This window comes from Leguminivora glycinivorella, chromosome 8 (genome assembly GCF_023078275.1).
Source record: "Leguminivora glycinivorella isolate SPB_JAAS2020 chromosome 8, LegGlyc_1.1, whole genome shotgun sequence".
Taxonomy (NCBI): domain Eukaryota; kingdom Metazoa; phylum Arthropoda; class Insecta; order Lepidoptera; family Tortricidae; genus Leguminivora; species Leguminivora glycinivorella.
In genome coordinates this window covers 20,747,005-20,768,204 of record NC_062978.1, presented here as the reverse complement: position 1 = coordinate 20,768,204, position 21,200 = coordinate 20,747,005, and the positions used below count along the sequence as shown (strand labels likewise).

The window sequence follows — 21,200 nt, the reverse complement described above, 5'->3', positions numbered from 1 at the left end:
GTCGATTGGTAAATTGCAACCGTTTGATCCCAGCGCGGACGATTGGGCGTTGTATGTGGATAGGCTGGAACAATATTTCATAGTGAATGATGTAAAAGAAGAATTGAAAGTGCCGACTCTTATTACAGTGATGGGCAGTGCGAGTTACGAGTTACTAGTGACATTATGTACACCAGATAAGCCGTCCACAAAGAAATTTGAAGTGCTAAAGGAACTGATGACTAATCACTTACAGCCAAAAAAAGCATAATGGCGGAACGTTACAAATTTCGTCAACGAGTACAAAATAAAAGCGAGTCACTAGCTGTGTATGTCGCGGAATTGAAAAAAATGACGAAATATTGTGATTTCAAGTCTGAACTGGAAAATAATCTGCAGGATCAGTTTGTGTGTGGCATTGCGGACGATACCATTAGGCAGAGATTGTTCGTGGAAGATGGTTTGTCATTCGCCAAGGCCTGGAAGTTAGCGGTTGCTATGGAGGCGGCAGAAAAAGACGCCGCGGCAGTCGATGGGAGAACGCGTGGTACGAATAAAGACGTCGTGGAGGTGCTGTACACTTCTTCAAGCGGCGCGAGGGCGCAAGGCTCGTCGGGGACCTGGAGACCTAAAGGGGCAAGCCAGCCGTGGAGTCACAGCAAGCCGGCGTCAGGGAGCGGACGCGCGACGGCGAGGGCGGCGCCGGTGGCGGGAGCGCCGCGCGGCCGCGAGCAGGGCCAGTGTCGCGCGTGTGGGGGCCATCATGACGCGGCGGCATGCAAATTCCGCCTGTACTCATGTCGCGTATGCATGCAACAAGGTCATTTGAAGAAGATGTGTCCCAGGCTACAGAATGGAGCGAGAGTACATGCTTTAGACGCGAATGAGGAAGATGAGGAGCAGATGTTGATCGAGGTACTTATTAACGCTTTATCTACCGGCAGTTTGAGTCGTTATACGCCTTTTAGAATGACGTTGGACATTAACGGAAAATGTATGGAAATGGAAGTGGACACCGGTAGTCCCATTTCATGTATAAGTCTAGACTGCTATAAAAAAGTATTTAAGGATATACCTATTTTAACTTCAAATGTTTTCCTAAATTATTACTCAGTAGGTGGTTTTCGCCCAGTCGGTAAAATTGTCCCAATCGTTAAATATAAAAACAAAGAGATACCTTTAGATTTATTCATTATCGACGGGGGCAAAAATCCATTATTGGGTAGGCAATGGTTGTACGAATTGTTAATTGGTTTAGGGCAGTTTGATTGCAATAAGATCGATACCCAATCAGAAATTACAATGGATTCATTGATTTGTAGGTATAAAGATGTTTTTGCGGACGGGCTCGGGCGGTACACGGGCGGCACGGTGGCGCTGCGCGTGCGCCCGGGGCCGCGCCCGTGTACATGCGCGCGCGCCCGCTGGCGTACGCGCTGCGCGCGCCGGTGGAGCGCGCGTTGGACCAGCTGGAGCGGGAAGGTATTATCACACCGGTCGAGACTTCAGACTGGGCCACGCCGATTGTACCGGTAGTGAAGCGTGACGGAGGTATTCGCATTTGCGGCGACTATAAATTAACTCTTAACAGATGCTTAGAAATTGACCGTTTTCCTTTGCCTAGAGTCGAGGACCTGCTGGTTAAATTACATGGGGGAGAAACGTTTTCAAAAATAGATTTGTCTCAAGCTTACGCACAGTTCGAGTTAGACGAGACATCGAAACCATATACCGTAATAAACACACATAAAGGCTTGTATATGTATAATAGGCTTATTTACGGGCTATCATCGAGTCCGGGAATATTTCAAAGAAAATTAGAACAACTTTTTGCGGACTTACCACGAGTAGGAGTTTTCCTTGATGATGTAATTATAACGGGGGTAGACAGGGACGAGCATTTGCGTACATTACACCAGGTGCTAGGTCGCCTTGAGAAATTTGGTTTAAAGGTAAAAAAAGAGAAATGTTCTTTCTTCGCAGAGTCGGTGACGTATTTAGGGTTCCGCATTAGTAAAGAAGGGGTTCACACATGTCCGGAAAAGATTAAAGTAATAAAGGACATGGCAATACCGGCCAATGTAACTGAGCTGCGCTCATTCATAGGAATGATTATGTACTATGGCAAATTTCTCAAAAATATAAGTATGACGCTATCCCCTTTGTACCAATTATTAAGGAAGGGAGTCTCGTTTATTTGGACCAAGGAATGTACGGAAGCGTTTAATGCCATCAAGCGTTGTTTGGTTTCCAGTTCTGTTCTGGCTCACTATGACCCTGAACTGCCGTTATGTTTGACGACGGATGCGAGTGCTAGCGGAGTGGGGGCTGTAATTTCTCACCAGATGCCAGATGGCACGGAAAGGCCTATTGCGTACGCGTCCAGAGTGCTCAATGCGGCAGAGGTAAATTATTCTCAGATTCAACGAGAGGCCTTGGGAATTGTGTTCGGTGTTAAAAAATTCCACCAGTACCTGTACGGCCGGAGGTTTTTACTGAGGACCGATCATAAGCCGTTGGTTTCCATATTTGGAGATAAGGGAGGTATTCCATCAATGGCCGCGAGCAGACTACAAAGATGGGCGGTCATTTTGTCTGGATACGACTACGACATAGAATACGTGCCTACGGACAAAAATGGAGCTGACGCACTCTCCAGGTTACCAGTGGGGAAGCAGGCAGCTGACAAAACAGAGGTAACGTATGTGAAATTCGTTCAGGAGTTCTTACCAATCACCAGTGAGCAAGTAAGATCCAATTTGAAAACAGATGACGTATTAAGAAGAGTGGTTATGTACTTACAGTCAGGGTGGCCGGCGAAGTGTGATGATCCAGCGCTGCAGCCGTATTGGGTAAGGCGGCATGAACTATACTCAGAAGGAGGATGTGTCATGTGGGGATACAGAATGGTGATACCCACTACGTTAAGAAATGACGTGCTACGTGAGTTGCATACGGGCCATTTTGGAGTGGTCAAGATGAAAAGTCTGGCCCGAAGCTATGTTTGGTGGCCCGGTATCGATGCTGAAATCGAGAAAGCGTGTCGGGAATGCACCACATGTGCCTTGGAAGCATCGGCTCCAGCCAAGTCGGCGCCTCAAGCTTGGCCATATCTTGAAGAAGTTTGGAGTAGGTTGCACATGGATTTCTTAGGACCTCTAAACGGAATGACTTTTTTAGTGGTCATTGACTCAACATCAAAATGGCTAGAAGTAAAACAAATGACAAGGACGACGGCGGAGGAGGTCATCAAAGTTTTAAGGGAGATGTTTTCGCATTTCGGCCTACCTAAAATGATGGTATCAGACAATGGCCCTCCTTTCACTAGTGCTGAACTGGCCAATTTTATGCAATTGAATGGCATAAAACACACCTACTCCCCGGCGTATCATCCGTCCTCCAACGGGGCCACGGAAGGCGCAGTTAAGCTGGTCAAACGAACAATTTTGAAGGCTCTACGCGATAACCAAGACGTGGACACGGCGCTTCAGTCATATTTACTGGCATACAGGAATGCTATCCACAGCAGCACGGAGGAGTCGCCGGCTAGGTTGCTGCAGCGAAGAGGTTTACGCACGAGATTGGACTTACTGCGCGCTGACGCTGGCGCCGCGGCACGCGACAGTGCGCGTAACGCGCAACTCCGTCAACGCGAAAACGCTGGGGGTGCCTCGAGGTCGTGTAAGGTGGGTGAGAATGTTTGGGCTAGGAATTTTAGCAAAGGGGAGAAATGGGTTAGCGGGACCGTTACGGAGCAGTTAGGTTCGCGAAATTATTTGGTGCAAAGGGAAGACGGTCAAATTATTAAAAGGCATATAGATCAGTTACGCAACAACTCACGCTTGGCTATAACGGCGTGCCCAGCGACGGACCCGGGTGATAGCCAGGAGAACGGAACGGCACCGCGTGCGCCACCGGAGTCCGCCTCTGTGCCGCCCGATCCTATTCCTAAACGAGTGCCAGTACCCGTAGAAAGATATGGTAATCCCGTATTATATTGACCCCGTACTGTATAACATACAATGTATTGGTTTAAATTTATACTCCAATAGCAATCATAATAAGGTATAATATCGCATTCGCCACCTATGGCTTGATAATAAACATTAAGTTACTTAGCTTCTGTTTAGTAATAGTTTAGTTATAAGTAGATAAGAAAATGCGGGCCTGTATTGGATAAATTGTGTTTTATCTCATCCTTATACATACATAAATGAATAACAGATTAAGACAATCGATTAGGGCCAATACAGGCTTGTAAGCGTTTATGGAAACGCCATTAAGATGTAAACAAACGGAGTGCCACAATGAATTTTTATTTTGTACCTTTATAACAAACTTTTAAAAACTGATAAATTATGCTTGTCTACGATTAATAATTAAGCCAATAAGCTTTAGGTGTTTAGTCTTAGTTAAGTGGTAGGGTGTGATATATGTACATGTATAGCAATATACATAGACATGTATCACAGCTGATCGCCGGTCAGTGACCCAGCGGGTAGGTTAAGATTTTTATAAAAATGTTTATTGTCAATTTGGTGGTAGTTGTACATTCACTTTCGAAATACATCTTAACACGTTCGCGGACGCGTATTCTATAGCATACGTTTTTGTACTCCTTCTGGTGACGCGTATGCTATAGAATACGTTATTTGGTTTGAATTTCTGCGTCTGTTTGCTTAGTAATCTGCTTGTTCACAGTATAATATTATTCACCAACATTTCCTCTACCATTCACTAGAATCATAGTATGCATACTGCAACATTACATAGTTTTATCGCAGTTAAAAAATATGCTGTGGCGTCACAGATCGAGTTCACCTTTTTGTGACGCGTATGCTATAGAATACCTCTTTGTATGGAAATTTGCGCAGTAGCCCCGCGAGTGTCACCGGGAGTTGGCCCGTGAAATGTGGCCAAATTTCGAGCGCAAACGCAATTTTACGGATTGTTTAAAAAATCATAAGTAATTATTTTTACAGTTTATATATATTTTTGTGTTGCCGTTTTGTTAACAAACATGTCCACTGTCGTTTTATAATAATACACCGTGATTTTGGTTACGATAAATTAAGAAAACCGAGGCATGTTTATACCTATTATTTGAGTAATTTCCTTCGTACTTAGTCATTGCTTTGCTCATATAATTGTGAATACACCCTATTTCTGGTTGATACTGACTGTTTACGTTAAATTATGTCTTTTTGAGTGAATTTTGTTAGTGTTTAACTACTTGAACTTGGTTTAGATGCTTGTAAAATAGTATATAAAGCTGGGCAAATCATCGCGTAGTGAGAGGTAGTGGATAAGTTCTACACAGAAATCATCGCACCAAACGAAGACCTTTAGCACCTATACAACAGCAGGTTTGAACAAACATTATTCTAGTCTCAATGACGAAACGGGTGACTACAGTTCTGACGAAAGTTAGGTACTCCAAAAGAGTCTGTAGGAGATACACATTTAGACAATTCTTCTTGTACCAAAAAACTCTGTATTCGTGAACAAGCTTTATACTTTTATTTGTGGGCATCAACCCCGCAGCCAGAAACACTAAATGTTTTATTTGATATGATTCTACAGAATGAATCTGCTGTATCACCATCTATGGATCGTATGCTATAGCATACGGTGTCAAATAAGATCACATTTTGACTCAGTATTGTGTCACGGTATGCTATAGCATCGTATGCTATAGCATACGGTGTCACATAAGATCACATTTTACCTCTGTATTTTGTCAGGTATGCTATAGCATCCGAATGCTATAGCGTTCCTCGTCACATAATAACCCTAATATAAGCTGTCTAAGGACAGGTATGCTATAGCAGTCGAAAAATTCCCATACAAAATATTGGTGTCCCAGAGGGGTGACTGAGTGTCCGCGAACGTGTTAATTACGAACGGACGTGCATTTGCCTTTTTAATTAGATATCCTAGTGTTCCTGGCTTCATATACTTCAGATATGATGCATAAATAAATACATCACCATGTATTTAAGGGTTAAGAATCAGGGGTTAGTTACTAATAAGGTATGAAACTATTTCATTGATAAGTTCATTCACAGAAGGCAAGTAAAAACTTACCCGACAGCAGTGGCTGGAAGTTGACGCATGCGTAGTTCATAGTCCGCCCAACGCGCGAAAGCTCAAGCTACCTTAGTTCGCGATCGTCGGCCCAACGCCTAACTTGCCTGTACCTCAGAGCTTTTCACGAAAACTTTCGCTACTTCAAACAAAGTGTTTCACGTGCGAATTACGAATACCTTTGTGCAGTTTAGTGTAAATATATAAGGTTGAATGTTGTGTAAAGTTTGTGTATAGTGTATAAGTTGGTGTACATCTAAAAGTTTTGGATGAGTATGAGGATTCTTCATTAACAAAAAGTAAGTTTAATACCTGAGTAATGATGTTGGATATAAATTATTTTAAGTTGAGACTATTTTTTGTAATCTTCCATTAACATCTTGCAATAAATCTGGTAAGTAGGTATTTTTTTTTACATTCGTAATCGAATCGAATTCTTTTTTTTTTCACCTCAAGCAACGTGAAACCCGGTAACTTAAAATAATATACATTTTTAAAAATATCTCAATAATATGCACGAGAATTGTTAAATAAATAAAAATCGGCCAAGTGCGAGTCGGACTCGCCCACCGAGGGTTCAATATCCGTACAAACTTACAAAAGTTAAAATAATACGCACCCCTACGCAACCCTAAAAAAGTATATCATACCATAGGCACAATGCGATGGTTGAAAACCAAATTTTGCCACCAAGTGAAACAGACATTTATTCGTGACATTCACAACACGTACGTACACAAGCAACAAGAAAACAAGAAACAGAGAACAGCACGGGAAGCATGGTCGCGCGATAGACGATAAAATAGCAGGCCGTCCCTATCGCACTATTTGTAAGTACGATAGGGACGGCCTGATATTTTATCGTCTATCACGCGACCATGCTTCCCGTGCAGAGCATTAAGTGCGCATCACGAAATGGACCCAAGGCCCATTCAGTGATGCCACGACAGATAACACACACAGAACAATAAAGAGAAGAGATCGAAAAAAAACACACATAAAACATACATACATCATTTTCGCAACTTTGTAAAAATACCACATTCAATCCGGATTAACTTAAGACGATACAGGAGGGGTCAATTCTCCAAACAAACGCTCTCAACTATTTCCATCCTGGTTTTTGAAGATAGAGCAATGATTTTTTCAACACAGATTATTATTATTTTGTGTCGGACCGTTTTGATTTTTATGATATTTTTATTTTTAAAGACGTTAGAGCCAATGAAAAATTTCCAAAAACGGCCTTTTTCATTATAACGCAAAAAAAGGTGTGATACACAAGATTGGTAACAAATAACCAAAAAACTAAACGGTCCGATACATAACTAACTTACAAATATAAATAACTTACAAATAGTGCGATAGGGACGGCCTGCTATTTTATCGTCTATCGCGCGACCATGCTTCCCGTGCAGAGCATTAAGTGCGCATCACGAAATGGACCCAACTCAGCATATTGCTAGCTGAAAGCCAGCGCTGGTCTTCCGTAAGGCCCATTCAGTGATGCCACGACAGATAACGCACACAGAACAATAAAGAGAAGAGATCGAAAAAAAAAAACACACATAAAACATACATACATCATTTTCGCAACTTTATAAAAATACCAAATTCAATCCGGATTAACTTAAGACGATACAGGAGGGGTCAATTCTCCATACAAACGCTCTCGACTATTTCCATCCTGGTTTTTGAAGATAGAGCAATGATTTTTTCAACACAGATTATTATTATTTTGTGTCGGACCGTTTTGATTTTTATGATATTTTTATTTTTAAAGACGTTAGAGCCAATGAAAAATTTCCAAAAACGGCCTTTTTCATTATAACGCAAAAAAAGGTGTGATACACAAGATTGGTAACAAATAACCAAAAAACTAAACGGTCCGATACAGACTATTTCATTGTTATTTAGATTCTCAAATTTCGTTACGATTGATTAAGTTTTGGAGGAGGAAACAATCGAGAGCGGAACCTCGATTTTAGATTTTTTCGCAATATCTTTTAACTGATTTTTTTCTTAATGGATTTTTTTTTGCGATAAATCTAGTTAACAACACTAATATATTTAACTGAAATTCCCAAATTGAAAGGAGCCCCCCTTTCCATTTTTAACCCCCGACGCAAAAACGACGGAGTTTGACGTGTCTATCTGTCTGTTTGTCGGTCTGTCTGTCTGTCTGTGTCTGTGTCTGTCTGTGGCATCGTAGCTCCCGAGCGGATGAACCGATTTAGATTTAGTTTATTTTTTCTGAAAGCTGAGTTAGTCAGGAATGTTCTTAGCCATGTTTCATGAAAATCGGTCTATTATGTCGCGGTCGGAGGTTTTTCAAAATTTTAATTTTGTGGTTAGGTTATATAGTATTTTCGCTCCTGACTGTATCGTCTTAATGAAAAAAATATCATTCAATCCCATCGTTTAAAAGCCAAAATTTACCACCAAAAACAAAATGGGTAAAAAGTAACTTTCTCCTCCGTTTATTAAAGGTCAGGAAAGTCGGTGTGGTAAGTATTTTACCGGTATTTTTCCTGAAACCTACGAGTATGTAAATCATCAATTATGGAAAAGGGTTAAACTGAAGAGATAATTAGGTTATCCAAACACTTCATTCCGAATATGTAAATTAGGAGCTTCAGCTTATCCCGTCAAGTTCGTACTTGGGTTCAAAACACGGGGGTTGTGTATTAGAGGCATTCCACGAGAATGTCGCTTACGACATCCAATTCTTCTAATACTTCTGAAGACGCTAAGGAAGCGAAGTTGTGACTTGTTTAACCAATTGGCAGTATTTTATCGACTTTTACGGATTTGATTGATATAGCTGCCATACAAGGCAAAAGCATGTCCTAAGCGACTTTCACGTAGAATGCCCCATTAAACATGTATTGGGTTGGCACTTGGCACAAAAGTAATGAGACACTTGGTTTACGTTTTATATTTTTTATTTTCCTTTATTTATCTTTTCTCTTAGATTAGGCTGTTTTATAATATGATTATAAAAGTAAAATACAAAACCACATACAAAACAATATAAAACACATATAAACACATTATAAAAAACCTAACCTAGGGTGCCGCGTGGTTAGGGCTGCAGAGAGAGGAACCGTCGGACTATCCGCGCCGTGTCCAAGATCACCGCCTTCTGCATCTGACCCTTGATCCAACCACCTAGCGAGAGTCTCTCGAGATGTTGGTCGAGACTCTTCGCTATGAGACCGTTCGCTGAAACGACTATCGGGACAATGATATTTTTTATTATTATTACAATACTAAAAGCTTAGTCGATGATGTAATCACCATTAGCATCTATGACTTCTTGCCAACGATCCGGCAAAGTTTGGATGCCTTTCGCCCAGAACTCTGATGGCTGTGCCTCGAAAAAGTTGTTCAACTCCACCTGTACATCATGGAAATCATTGAATTGTTTACCCCGCAAATGTCGTTTCAGTGCTCTAAACAAATGAAAGTCTGATGGTGCGAGGTCTGGAGAATAAGGTGGGTGGGGTATCGTCTCCCAGCCCAAGTTCTGCAGCTGTTGGCGAACGGTAGATGCGACATGAGGTCGAGCGTTATCATGTAGTAAAATTACAGTGGCTCGTCTTCGTCGTTTTTTCTTGATAGCAGAAGATAGTTCGGTGAGCTGTGTTGAATATTTGTTAGCGTTTACAGTTTCATTGTGTAATAGTTCATGAAACAGCATGCCTTGCGAGTCCCAGAAACAACAAAGCAAAACTTTTAAGCGGTTCTTTTGACTCAGCTTCGGTTGAGTTGGTGGCGTTTCTTCTCGAGGCAGCCAAAAAGCACGACGTGTATCGTTCTCATAATAAATCCATGATTCATCTCCCGTAACCAGATCAGTCAAAAACTCTTTACGTCAGGGTCGCAGCAAAAGTGATTGACAGATGGCGACACGGACTGCACGACTGGCGTCGGTAAGGATGTGCGGTACCCATCGAGCCAAAACTTTTCGATACCCAAGCTCATGCAGATGGTATTCCACAGCGTGGTGACTGCAGTTAAGTGCTTCCGCTAATTCACGAGTAGGATTCGACTGTAGTTCGGGGCGTAAATCGTCATCATTGAATGCAGGTGGTCGCCCTGAGCGTGACTGACTTTCAAGGCTCCTGTCTCCTGATTTAAAACGGTCAAACCATCTGGACACCGTGGCATGGCTTGTACTTCCAGCGCCCAATGCAGTGTTGATATTGTCAGCCGCAGCCCGCGCACTATGGCCTAACAAGTACTCGTATAAGTAAAGTGTTCGAACTTGTCGCTCGTCCATTTTATTTCAATCTAACTAAACCAATCACGAGGGCGGCTTTATATACCCTCACATTAGAAGTACCTAGAATGTTCTACAACATACTAGAATATTATCGAAAACAATTAACTTAAGAAAGGAAATGTTGTAGTATCTCAACCATACCTTTTAATATTTAACTTCACGGACTGGCGATCCTGCACTCTGTTGCTATAAGACAGCGACAACCCTTTATTCCGATTTTCAACTCATAGAAATCGTACGTTCTATCTGCAGTTCACTTGCCTGGAAAATGCACATGTTAACGTTATAGGGAGACCTAAAACTCTCGTGAATCTGTAAGATGCGTGGAAAGACTACGACCTCTGTTTGTTTCTCTAGTTTTCTAATGATCTTTATTCTAAATTTACTTTGTTACCTTCTGGAAATATTTCATGTTTTCTTCCTGACAAATGTAGTAGATATGCTCTTGTAATCCTTTTTATCTGTTTACTGGCGTCCGTCCGTAACTGCAACGATTTATGTTCAAAATTAGATTATATTTCCCCTACATGTAATAAACATAGTATTGATCGATGCAGTTCGCAACGGCGAAACTTACCTTTCTAGTCTACAACATTTTTAACCATTATGTTTGCAGGAAAACATCGAATTAGATTCATATTTTAATTTGACATATTTATTTATTGATTGACATCACCATGTCAATCAATATTCTTTCATGTTTTAAACTGACTAAAGAGTTAAGTATGTATACTTTTAATGTAGGTTTGTTAGTTTTAGACCATATTTTTATAATTGGCTAGCGATAATATTTAAATTTTAAATTTAGTTTTCTAAATTCTCAAACATGGGTATATAAGCGGCCCTTGTGTCAAACCCATCAGTCATTATCTCGTCGTTTTCCTAAGAGAACGAGTTATAAAGGGTCCGTGCGGGGCCAAGCCAGGCCCCGCACTCTTCAAGAAAAACCCTCTCCAAGTCCTCTCCTCCTTCGGTGAGCTGCGCGCCGTGCAATCTACCTCGTAAGCTGGCCTATCTGCTGGGCGCTCCTATTACGAACGCTGCTGGTCGTGCCTGGCGCTAGGGCGCATGACCTGGCCCGTCTGCTGGGCGCTCCTACGAACGCTGCTGGTCGTGCCTGGCGCTAGGGCGCGTGACCTGACCCTTCTGCTGGGCGCTCCTACGAACGCTGCTGATTGTGCCTGGCGCTAGGGCGCGTGACCTGGCCTGTCTGCTGGACGCTCCCTGCGAACGCTGCTGCACGTCGTACTCGACGTTTGCCCCTGCAAGTTGTACTCCGCATCCTCTTTAACCGCTGCACGCCTTTTACCTAGAGTCTTCCCTCACGAGGACTTCGGATTACCTAACTTATTATATTATTTTTTTTACATACCTATCGTGTCATATCGTCTAAAGAGCCGTATAATAAAGTACCTACCCCTGATTTACTTTCTTTTTTTATCTCATCCCTTCAAATTCTCCTCACCCTTTAGGTTAGCAGTTACGTACTCTTGCAAAAGACTCTTGTAAGAGTACGTAACGCTACAATGTATAGAATTTTGTAGAGTGTGTCATTACTTTTGTGCCAACCCAATAGATTTAGCTACACATAACTAGTGGCTCTGTAAGCTGTATATACTTGATTATTAAAAGAAAAAAATCCTTTGATGACAATTTTTCCATCCGAGAAACGTTGTCAACAAGTATATCGTGTCAGACTTTGAGGTTATTTTGAAATTAGTGTAAATAGCAGTTGTTTTTATAAAAAATATATATTTGATAAATTTTGTATCGTTTAAGCTTAAATCCTACTTATCATTATCACAGTCAATAAAACGTGTCTTCCTCAGAAGCTCTAGAAATAAATGTGTTTGAAATAAAATAAAATTGCCCTTAAAATATAAAATAAACCCTTGAAAAGCCCTTGAAGTAAATGTAAAAATCCACATCCCTGTTTATTTGTTTATTTTACAATTAGTCATCATCATCTTCCTTGCGTTATCCCGGCATTTTGCCATGGCTCATGGGAGCCTGGGGTCCGCTTTGACAACTGATCCCAAGATTTGGCGTAGGAACTAGTTTTACGAAAGCGACTGCCATCTGACCTTCCAACCCGAAGGGTAACTAGACCTTATTGGAATTAGTCCAACAATTACAATTAGTACTAACAGTAAAACCTTACGTACTAATCGGTGCTATAGGTATTACTTATGTCTATCATGCATACATAATTATAAGCACTTAATTAAGCAAATTTAAATTACAATTGTGTCAGAAAGAAATAATTAGGTACAATAAAAATCATAAATACATACAATGTCAACAAAATTACTACAATTTCGTTACTTTATACAATAGAGCTTTTTGTAACCATGTATTCGAGGTAACGGCTGGCTACTGTGAGAAACTGATTCTCAGAGGTGTAAAAAATGTCAAGTTGGCTATTGCTTATTAAGATACCATTCAAGAGAGTCATTGCTTGATGTAAAGGAGAAAAAGAGAGCCCGCGAGATCTGGTCGACGGGACAGCAAAAAATCCGTGATTTCGAGCACGTAATTGCTTAAAGGAGATTCGAGGAACCCGAATTGCTAACAGAGAGAGTAAAGCTGGGTTGGTTAGTGTTCCCCGAATAAGTCGAAGAAAATATTTGGATGGTGATAAGCAATAATGTGTCAACCCACAAAAACTAAAAAAATGAGATTTTAATGCCATGTTATAGCTGGATTTTTAAACTTCTATTTGCAAAAATGACCTTTTCATTTTGAAAATGTTCACTATCCCAAAAGTAAAAAAATAGGTTAACACAAATCCTTTATCGTGTGTTGCCTGTTTTGCATTAATGTGTCAAGAACCTTAACTTATTATAGTAATTGGCAGAAGACATATTTAAATTACAATAATGTGTTATGAGGGTTGACTCAACGATTTTTTTACACTTGACTCATTCTTGCAAAACGCAATAAATGACATAGTTACCCACTATGAGACTTGAATGATTATTGCAAAATGATATTTTATTCGTTGTTTTATGCTACGACCCGTGTTATAAAACATAAGTCATTATTGTTAAATTATATTCGGGTCATAAATTGTTCGTTTTTGTTGTAAGTACCATGACACTATATTGTAAAATATAACTGTTCATATTAATTTATGTTTGAATAAGTTATGACTTAGTCCATTAGTATATTTTTGCACATGAATGGTAAATTCAGTACGAAATTGAACATTTTAAGTCATGAATATACATATTCGTTATTATAATTTGCAAACATTTTTTACAAGTACGTGTTCATATAAAAATCTTATATAAGCTACTATTTTTTTATAATTACTAAATTACATTAAGACGTGTTAATGTATGCATAAAATATTGTTTGATTTTTGAATACTTACTATATGGTAGTTTATTATTTTGTTAAAGATATTTTATGTTTTGTTCTTGTACAAGTCATGAGTTATTCATAATTTAAATGACTTAGTCTATTTCTTAGCGTAAAAAAATATTTTGTTGTATATTTTAGATAAGTAGTTTATTTTTTTTAAAGATGATTATTTGGTTTTTGTAACGATTTTTTGTTGAAAAAGCACAGATAATTTAAATATGTGTCTAGAAATGATCATTACTCTAATAGTTAATTTATAGTATTTTATTTAACAGGCGTTTAAAGGAGGTCAAGAAATATGAGTGGCGTACTTTCCACGAGTATTTTGGAGTCAGTTAAATACCATTGCATACAATACTTTTACAATGACCATGCACTTAGTTTTTAATAGTTTTTTTTAATAATTCTCGCGAAATTCACACTGTTTCCTGTATTGCAAAGGTTTGCACTGTCAGCTCAGCTGCCCAAAGCCTTCCCGCGCACGCACGCAGTATCGTTAATGCAATGGGTTGCCATGATTACAGAACCAAACAATGCGTTTTCAGTTTTTTCGATACGCACAATCCTGTAAATGACGAATAACAATTTGGGAGTAGAAAAATCATTAAAAGATTTGATTAATAAATAATGTATTGATTCCTACATACCTAATAACATAAGTGACCATGACTGATATGTTACTTAACACTTATAAAGTTAAAAATATGCATAGGTAGAGTATTTTACAACAACAATTTATGTGCTTTAACATGTTTATTTAAGACTCATAGATATTTTTAAACAATTAGCAAAAGTGGGTTAAGTATCATAACACAGTCTTGAAAAAGTTTAACGTCGTCGAACAATTCGCAATAAAAGAAAAGGGCATTATTTCGTCAAATTGAAGTTTGTTTTGAAATTCAGCTACAATAATCACTACTACTGAACGTATTATAGCTGGAAAACACAACAATCTATATAAAAACAATTTTTTTAAAGAGAAACACGAAAAAATGAGAAAAAATCTTTAGACGCCATTTTCTCAAAATGGTTGGCGTGTGGGTTGACACATTGTTGCTTATCAGCATCCATTTAATTAGGTAGATATTCCTCCGGGCTTCAAGCGATGTCTGGTCTACCATACCAAGAATAAAAAGGGTAGGGTATAAGTAAGGATAGTAACCGTATAGTTTTTTGTATAGGAATCGCGCGTATGATTTTTGTACCCGTTCCAGGAGGAGTATATAATGCTGTTCGTGGGGATTCCAGACTATAGCATTCGTTTCTAGCTTGCTACGCACAAAAGCGTTGTACAAAATAGTGATAGCGTGCCTGTTTGTAAACAACTTTGCCTGTCAACTGATCCCAAGATTTGGCGTAGGCACTAGTTTTACGAAAGCGACTGCCATCTGACCTTCCAACCCGAAGGGTAACTAGACCTTATTGGAATTAGTCCAACAATTACAATTAGTACTAACAGTAAAACCTTACGTACTAATCGGTGCTATAGGTATTACTTATGTCTTTTTTTTTTTTTTTTTTTTTTAATTCATTATTCACAACAACATGTACACTTTTACAAATTTTATATATCTCGCCAAACTATGACGTTTGATGGCGAGTTAGCGCTCATTTTTATGCTTATAACTTAACCTATTTACTTAATTCTAACAACTTGTTAATAGTTTTACTTAATTTAAACAAACATCTAAGCGTCTATCATGCATACATAATTATAAGCACTTAATTAAGCAAATTTAAATTACAATTGTGTCAGAAAGAAATAATTAGGTACAATAAAAATCATAAATACATACAATGTCAACAAAATTACTACAATTTCGTTACTTTATACAATAGAGCTTTTTGTAACCATGTATTCGAGGTAACGGCTGGCTACTGTGAGAAACTGATTCTCAGAGGTGTAAAAAATGTCAAGTTGGCTATTGCTTATTAAGATACCATTCAAGAGAGTCATTGCTTGATGTAAAGGAGAAAAAGAGAGCCCGCGAGATCTGGTCGACGGGACAGCAAAAAATTCGTGATTTCGAGCACGTAATTGCTTAAAGGAGATTCGAGGAACCCGAATTGCTAACAGAGAGAGTAAAGCTGGGTTGGTTAGTGTTCCCCGAATAAGTCGAAGAAAATATTTAATTAGGTAGATATTGCTCCGGGCTTCAAGCGATGTCTGGTCTACCATACCAAGAATAAAAAGGGTATGGTATAAGTAAGGATAGTAACCGTATAGTTTTTTGTATAGGAATCGCGCGTATGATTTTTGTACCCGTTCCAGGAGGAGTATATAATGCTGTTCGTGGGGATTCCAGACTATAGCATTCGTTTCTAGCTTGCTACGCACAAAAGCGTTGTACAAAATAGTGATAGCGTGCCTGTTTGTAAAGAACTTTGCCTGTCGTATGACAAAACCCAGGCATCTTCTGGCCTCATTGCAGATCTTTACTATATGTTGGTTGAAAGTGAGCTGGGGATCGAACCATGTACCTAAATCTTTCATCTCACTGACTTTTTTCAGTGGTTTTCCTTCGATTTGGTATGGGCACTGTACCGGGTGGCGCGCTCTAGTATAAGACATCACGGTACATTTTTCTTCGTTAAGGCTGAGACTGTTATTTTGTGCCCAGGTGTGAACGGCATCAATATCGGACTGTAGCATACTGGTATCGTTAGAGTTTTCAATTGGCAAAGCTAATTTCAAATCGTCAGCAAATAGCAAGCATGTTGAGAATTTAATCGCTGCTGGCAGGTCATTGACAAGAATGAGAAATAGTAGAGGCCCAAGATTACTGCCCTGTCCAATACCCGAAGCAACCAAAAAGGGAGTTGATCTAGCATCCTTATAGCATACATATTGCTGTATGTTTGAGAGGTAGTTTGACATAAACATAAGCAAGTCGAGAGAAAAACCGCTCATAGCAAGTTTTTTCAGTAGGATATCGCAATCAACTCGGTCGAATGCTTTGCGGAAGTAAAAATACGCTACGTCTACTTGCCGTTTTTAATCTAAATTATTCGCTATCATTGAAACAATATTGAGCAGGTTTGATGTAGTTGATCGCTTCGGTAGGAACCCATGTTGTTCATCGCAGAACCAACCGCTCAACTGTTTAAATATTTTCGAGTATATGATTGACTCGAAATCCTTACCGAAGATGCATAGCACAGCACTATAGGCCTGTAGTTTTGAACATCCGATTTTGTTCCTGACTTATGAATTGGTAAAACTTTGGTTGTCTTCCAAGCTGATGGGTAAATTCTGTTTTTTAAAGCTAAGTTAAATATGCACGTGAGAGGTTGGACAAATGCTTCACAGCAATCCCTAACGATGTACTGAGGAATTTCATCTGGTCCTTGCGTGTGTTTTGGCCGCAAGTGATTTATTGCAATTCGAACATCATCGTCACTAATGTGGTCAAGAGTTATACGCCGGTCACTACAGTTGGGTATTTCAGAGCTGGCCTTATGACAAGCTGCCGTTACGTCAACTTGGGGGTATTTTTTAGAAATACGTCTTTAAAAAAAGTTGCAAATAAGTCGGCTACATCTTGCGAAGACATATTGCCGAAACTCGCAGGTTGATTCAACACTCTGTTTCGTTTTATATATTTCCAGAAGGTGGCGGGTAATTTTCGTTCTGGAGGTCGCGGATTCGAACCCCGGCTCGCACCAATGAGTTTTTCACTTATGTGCGAAATGACATTTGATATTTGCCAGTCGCTTTTCGGTGAAGGAAAACATCGTGAGGAAACCGGACTAATTCCAATAAGGTCTAGTTACCCTTCGGGTTGGAAGGTCAGATCCCATACAACCATTTCGGTCGCAAAATCTTCAAATCAGTAACTAACTGTCAAATGTGACATAACGCGTGGTAACGTCGTGCAAACAATGCGACCGTATTGATACAATAACAAAATGTAGTCGACGTGTGCACTTGTTACGGTAACAAAATGTGTACGAATCTGTGGCTGTCAATGTCACTGTCAGAACGATTTTTAACGACACTTTATTAGTCGACGTATGCACACATAACGGTAACAACAAGTGGACGAATTTGTGGCTGTCATTGTCACTGTCAGAACGGTTTCTGACAGTGACATTGACAGAATTTGTACACACATGTGTAGGTCTGATTACCGAACTGCTCCTAAACCACTGTAACCGCAAATGACAATCTGAAATACGAAGGTTTCTCAAACTGTCTTGTGAAGTTGTGGACTGGTTGCTTTGAATCATTTAAATATGAGCGAATTAAATAATAATAAACAACGACGACCATTTAAGCAGTCTTCGACATTTTATAGAAATGTTCGAAAGTTAAGAAAAGTGCAGAATGATTATACAAATAGATAAGCACTTTATAGTTACTTAATGTATTAAATATATAATTTTAAATTCTTATTGATAAAAATGATGTGTAGTGTTGCTTTACACAATAAAAGTAGGTATCAAATGAAATAGAGTATTTACTGTGATATTAATAGAATTTCTGTTGCGCAATGATAGTTTTTTTCAGTACAGATGCTGCTTTTTTTTAACGCAGTAGTGCGAACAAATTAAGCAATGATTCATTTCTTGTCTGGTCGAAACTCTTAGCTTAGATTTAGGTACTGAAAATCGTCGTACGATACTCGTGCGAAAAGGACATTCACAACTCGTGTCGATTTAAAACACTCCCTTCGTTCGTGTATTAATTTATTACTACTCGTATCGATTTTCCTCTTTTCCGCACTCGTATCTACAAGTATTTTGTTTGGGTTACAAAAAAAAACACATTATTTACTCTACTACGTTTTATTTATGTCTCTTTAACATTACAAATTTGTGGACACTTATCTCTACAAAAATCTTGACAAAAGAAGTTCAGATCGCTGAAATTAATGTTGATAGTAATATTAATGACGACTACTTCAACAAGTGTCAATTGTGAAATGCCGCACAATACTAGTTGCTCTATAGAAGACCATAATAATATGATCCCCGATCCTTTACAACCCAGCAGCTCGGTACGCCCGTTACAATTTTTTTTTAATCTTCTTTAGTGAGGACAACTGAGTACGACGGCATATTTAATTGTTTATAAAGTTTGAGGATACCTGAAAGAAATGAATACAAGAAGCCATTCAAATCCAATAAATATTCACTGCTTTCGGTCACGCGTGTACGCTGCGACCATTTTGCGACCGCTTGTTGACCGTTTGGTGACCGTTTGGCGACTGTTTTTTACATGGAATATTACCGAGTTTTAATCCATATTTTAACAACTTTTTTGGTTTTCTAGGCAATATTTTTATTATTTCAGTATAGTATATGCACCGGAGCACTAAAACTTCACCAAACTACGCAAACACCGAGTAGTCAATAATATTATTACTGGTTAAACTGAGGTAAATTGATGGCGCGTTGATAAATTTAGACTTATTTTATGAAATCACTCGAGCAATTTAATTGGCCATGGTAATTAGCCCATATTATATTACAAATGCAAACAATATTTATCTTTAACAAATTCTTACGCCATTACATTTTAATGTCAAATGATTTTATTTCTTTTTTACTTTGACGTCTCTGACCGTCGCCATTTGAAAAGAATGAAATGAACGAATGATTTTGGGAAAGTAGTCGCCAAACGGTAACAATGTGTGCACGCGTAGTGCACACTTCTGTCACTTCTGTGACCATTTGTGCCTGTTACCAATCGTCCCCATTTGGGTCGCCTCGACTAAACGTCGACCGTACTCCGACTAAGCATTGAGACCCGAAGACCTGTGTGTACACAAAATAGGACGATTTGCGTAGGAACGGCGACCGATTATGATTATATGGGATGGCAGTCGCTTTCGTAAAACTAGTGCCTACGCCAAATCTTGGGATTAGTTGTCAAAGCGGACCCCAGGCTCCCATGAGCCGTGGCAAAATGCCGGGATAACGCAAGGAGGATGATGATTTTCAGAAGGTGGCAGGGTCTCAAATTATATTGCCTTGTAAATTATTAATGTACGATTGCACAGCAGCTTCGGTTTGAACCTTTACCATTTTGCGATAGAATGAAAATGTTGTTTTGTCGTTTCTCGTCGGGGATAACTTTGGCCGTTTTTCCAACAATTCGGGTTCAAACTAACGCTGCGTAATTTACAGTCAGTGATAGTCTTCCCTTTTTATAGGTAATCGACAGAGGGCGGAAGTGCTCATGGCAAAAATAAAACGTCAATAAAGTTGGAACGTTATTTTTTTATCGACTGTCGATAAAACTGAATGGACTGAATTTCTAATGGGGTGGCAACGCGCATGTGACACTGTTTGAGTTGCAGGCCTCCATAGGTTACGGTGACCGCTTTACATCAGGCGGGCCGTATACTTGTTTGCCACCGACGTAGTATAAAAAAAAAAAAAAAACTGAAATTATCAGTATACTGTTGAGTGGTTTTCGTCGTAAGACAAGGATACTTTTTTATCCATGTGTTGTCTGTGTTTCGTTTTGGATTAACAATACAACACAATACAACTTTAACCATTTCTTTCAAACGTGAATTAGTTGAAGGGCTAGTGTGACAGAAATGATAATCAAAGTCAAAGGTCATACAATTTACTTTTAATCTAAACAAAGAGGTCAAAATCAAATGGTCGAATAGCTAATCAGAGGTCATGTTAAAGTCAGAAATGTAAAAGGTGACTGAATTTACGGATAGCTGAAAATGTCGATAAAATTTAACGTTCAAACTCTATTGACGTTTGATTTTTGCCATGAGCGATTCCGCCCTCTGGTAATCGATCATGATCGTTTTCTTTCATTTTTTTAACCACCGCCCAAATTTCATGGAAGGTGGTTCTCAATTCGTCTGTATTTTTAACCCCCGACGCAAAAACGACGGGGTGTTATACGTTTGACGTGTCTGTCTGTCTGTTTGTCTGTCTGTCCTTGTGTATGTCTGTCTGTAGCATCGTAGCTCCCGAACGGATGAACCGATTTAGATTTCGTTTTCTTATGTTTGAAAGCTCAGTTAGTCGGGAATGTTCTTAGCCAACTTTCATGAAAATCGGTCCATTATGGCGCGATCGGGGGGTTTTTCAAAATTTTAATTTTGTGGTTATTTTTTAATGTTTGTTCCATGATATCTCTGTCGTTACTGAACTGATTTTGATTTTTTTTATAGAATGTATATGCATACAGATTGGTCTCATTTTTATCAGATCCCAGTTCTGATGATGGAATCCTGGAGAAATCAAGAGAACTCGTCAAATCTTAAAGGCATAATTATATTATAGTGGTTTTTGTGTATTTATAAGAACAGCATGCATTTACGTACGGGTGAGGTTTGGTGCAGTGGAACTACCTGATGATGGTCAGAACGAAACTCCTCAAATCTGAACGGCACACTTATAGTGACCTTGGTATTTTTATAAGAACAGCATGCACTTATGTCCAAAACAGTGACAGTTGGTGCAGTGGAACTACTGATGAAGATCAGAACGTAACTCTTTAAAT

The 21,200-nt window shown here is 39.2% G+C and overlaps 1 protein-coding gene across 1 annotated transcript; it reads left to right on the top strand.

The window, feature by feature from the left end:
- Window positions 1-1,388: 1,388 nt before the first annotated feature.
- Window positions 1,389-3,980, top strand: LOC125229108 (uncharacterized protein K02A2.6-like). The gene is made up of 2 exons (XM_048133887.1): window positions 1,389-1,530; window positions 3,160-3,980. The coding sequence occupies exons 1-2, from the start codon at window positions 1,389-1,391 to the stop codon at window positions 3,978-3,980; spliced, it is 963 nt and encodes a 320-aa protein (XP_047989844.1).
- The last annotated feature ends 17,220 nt before the right edge of the window (window positions 3,981-21,200 follow it).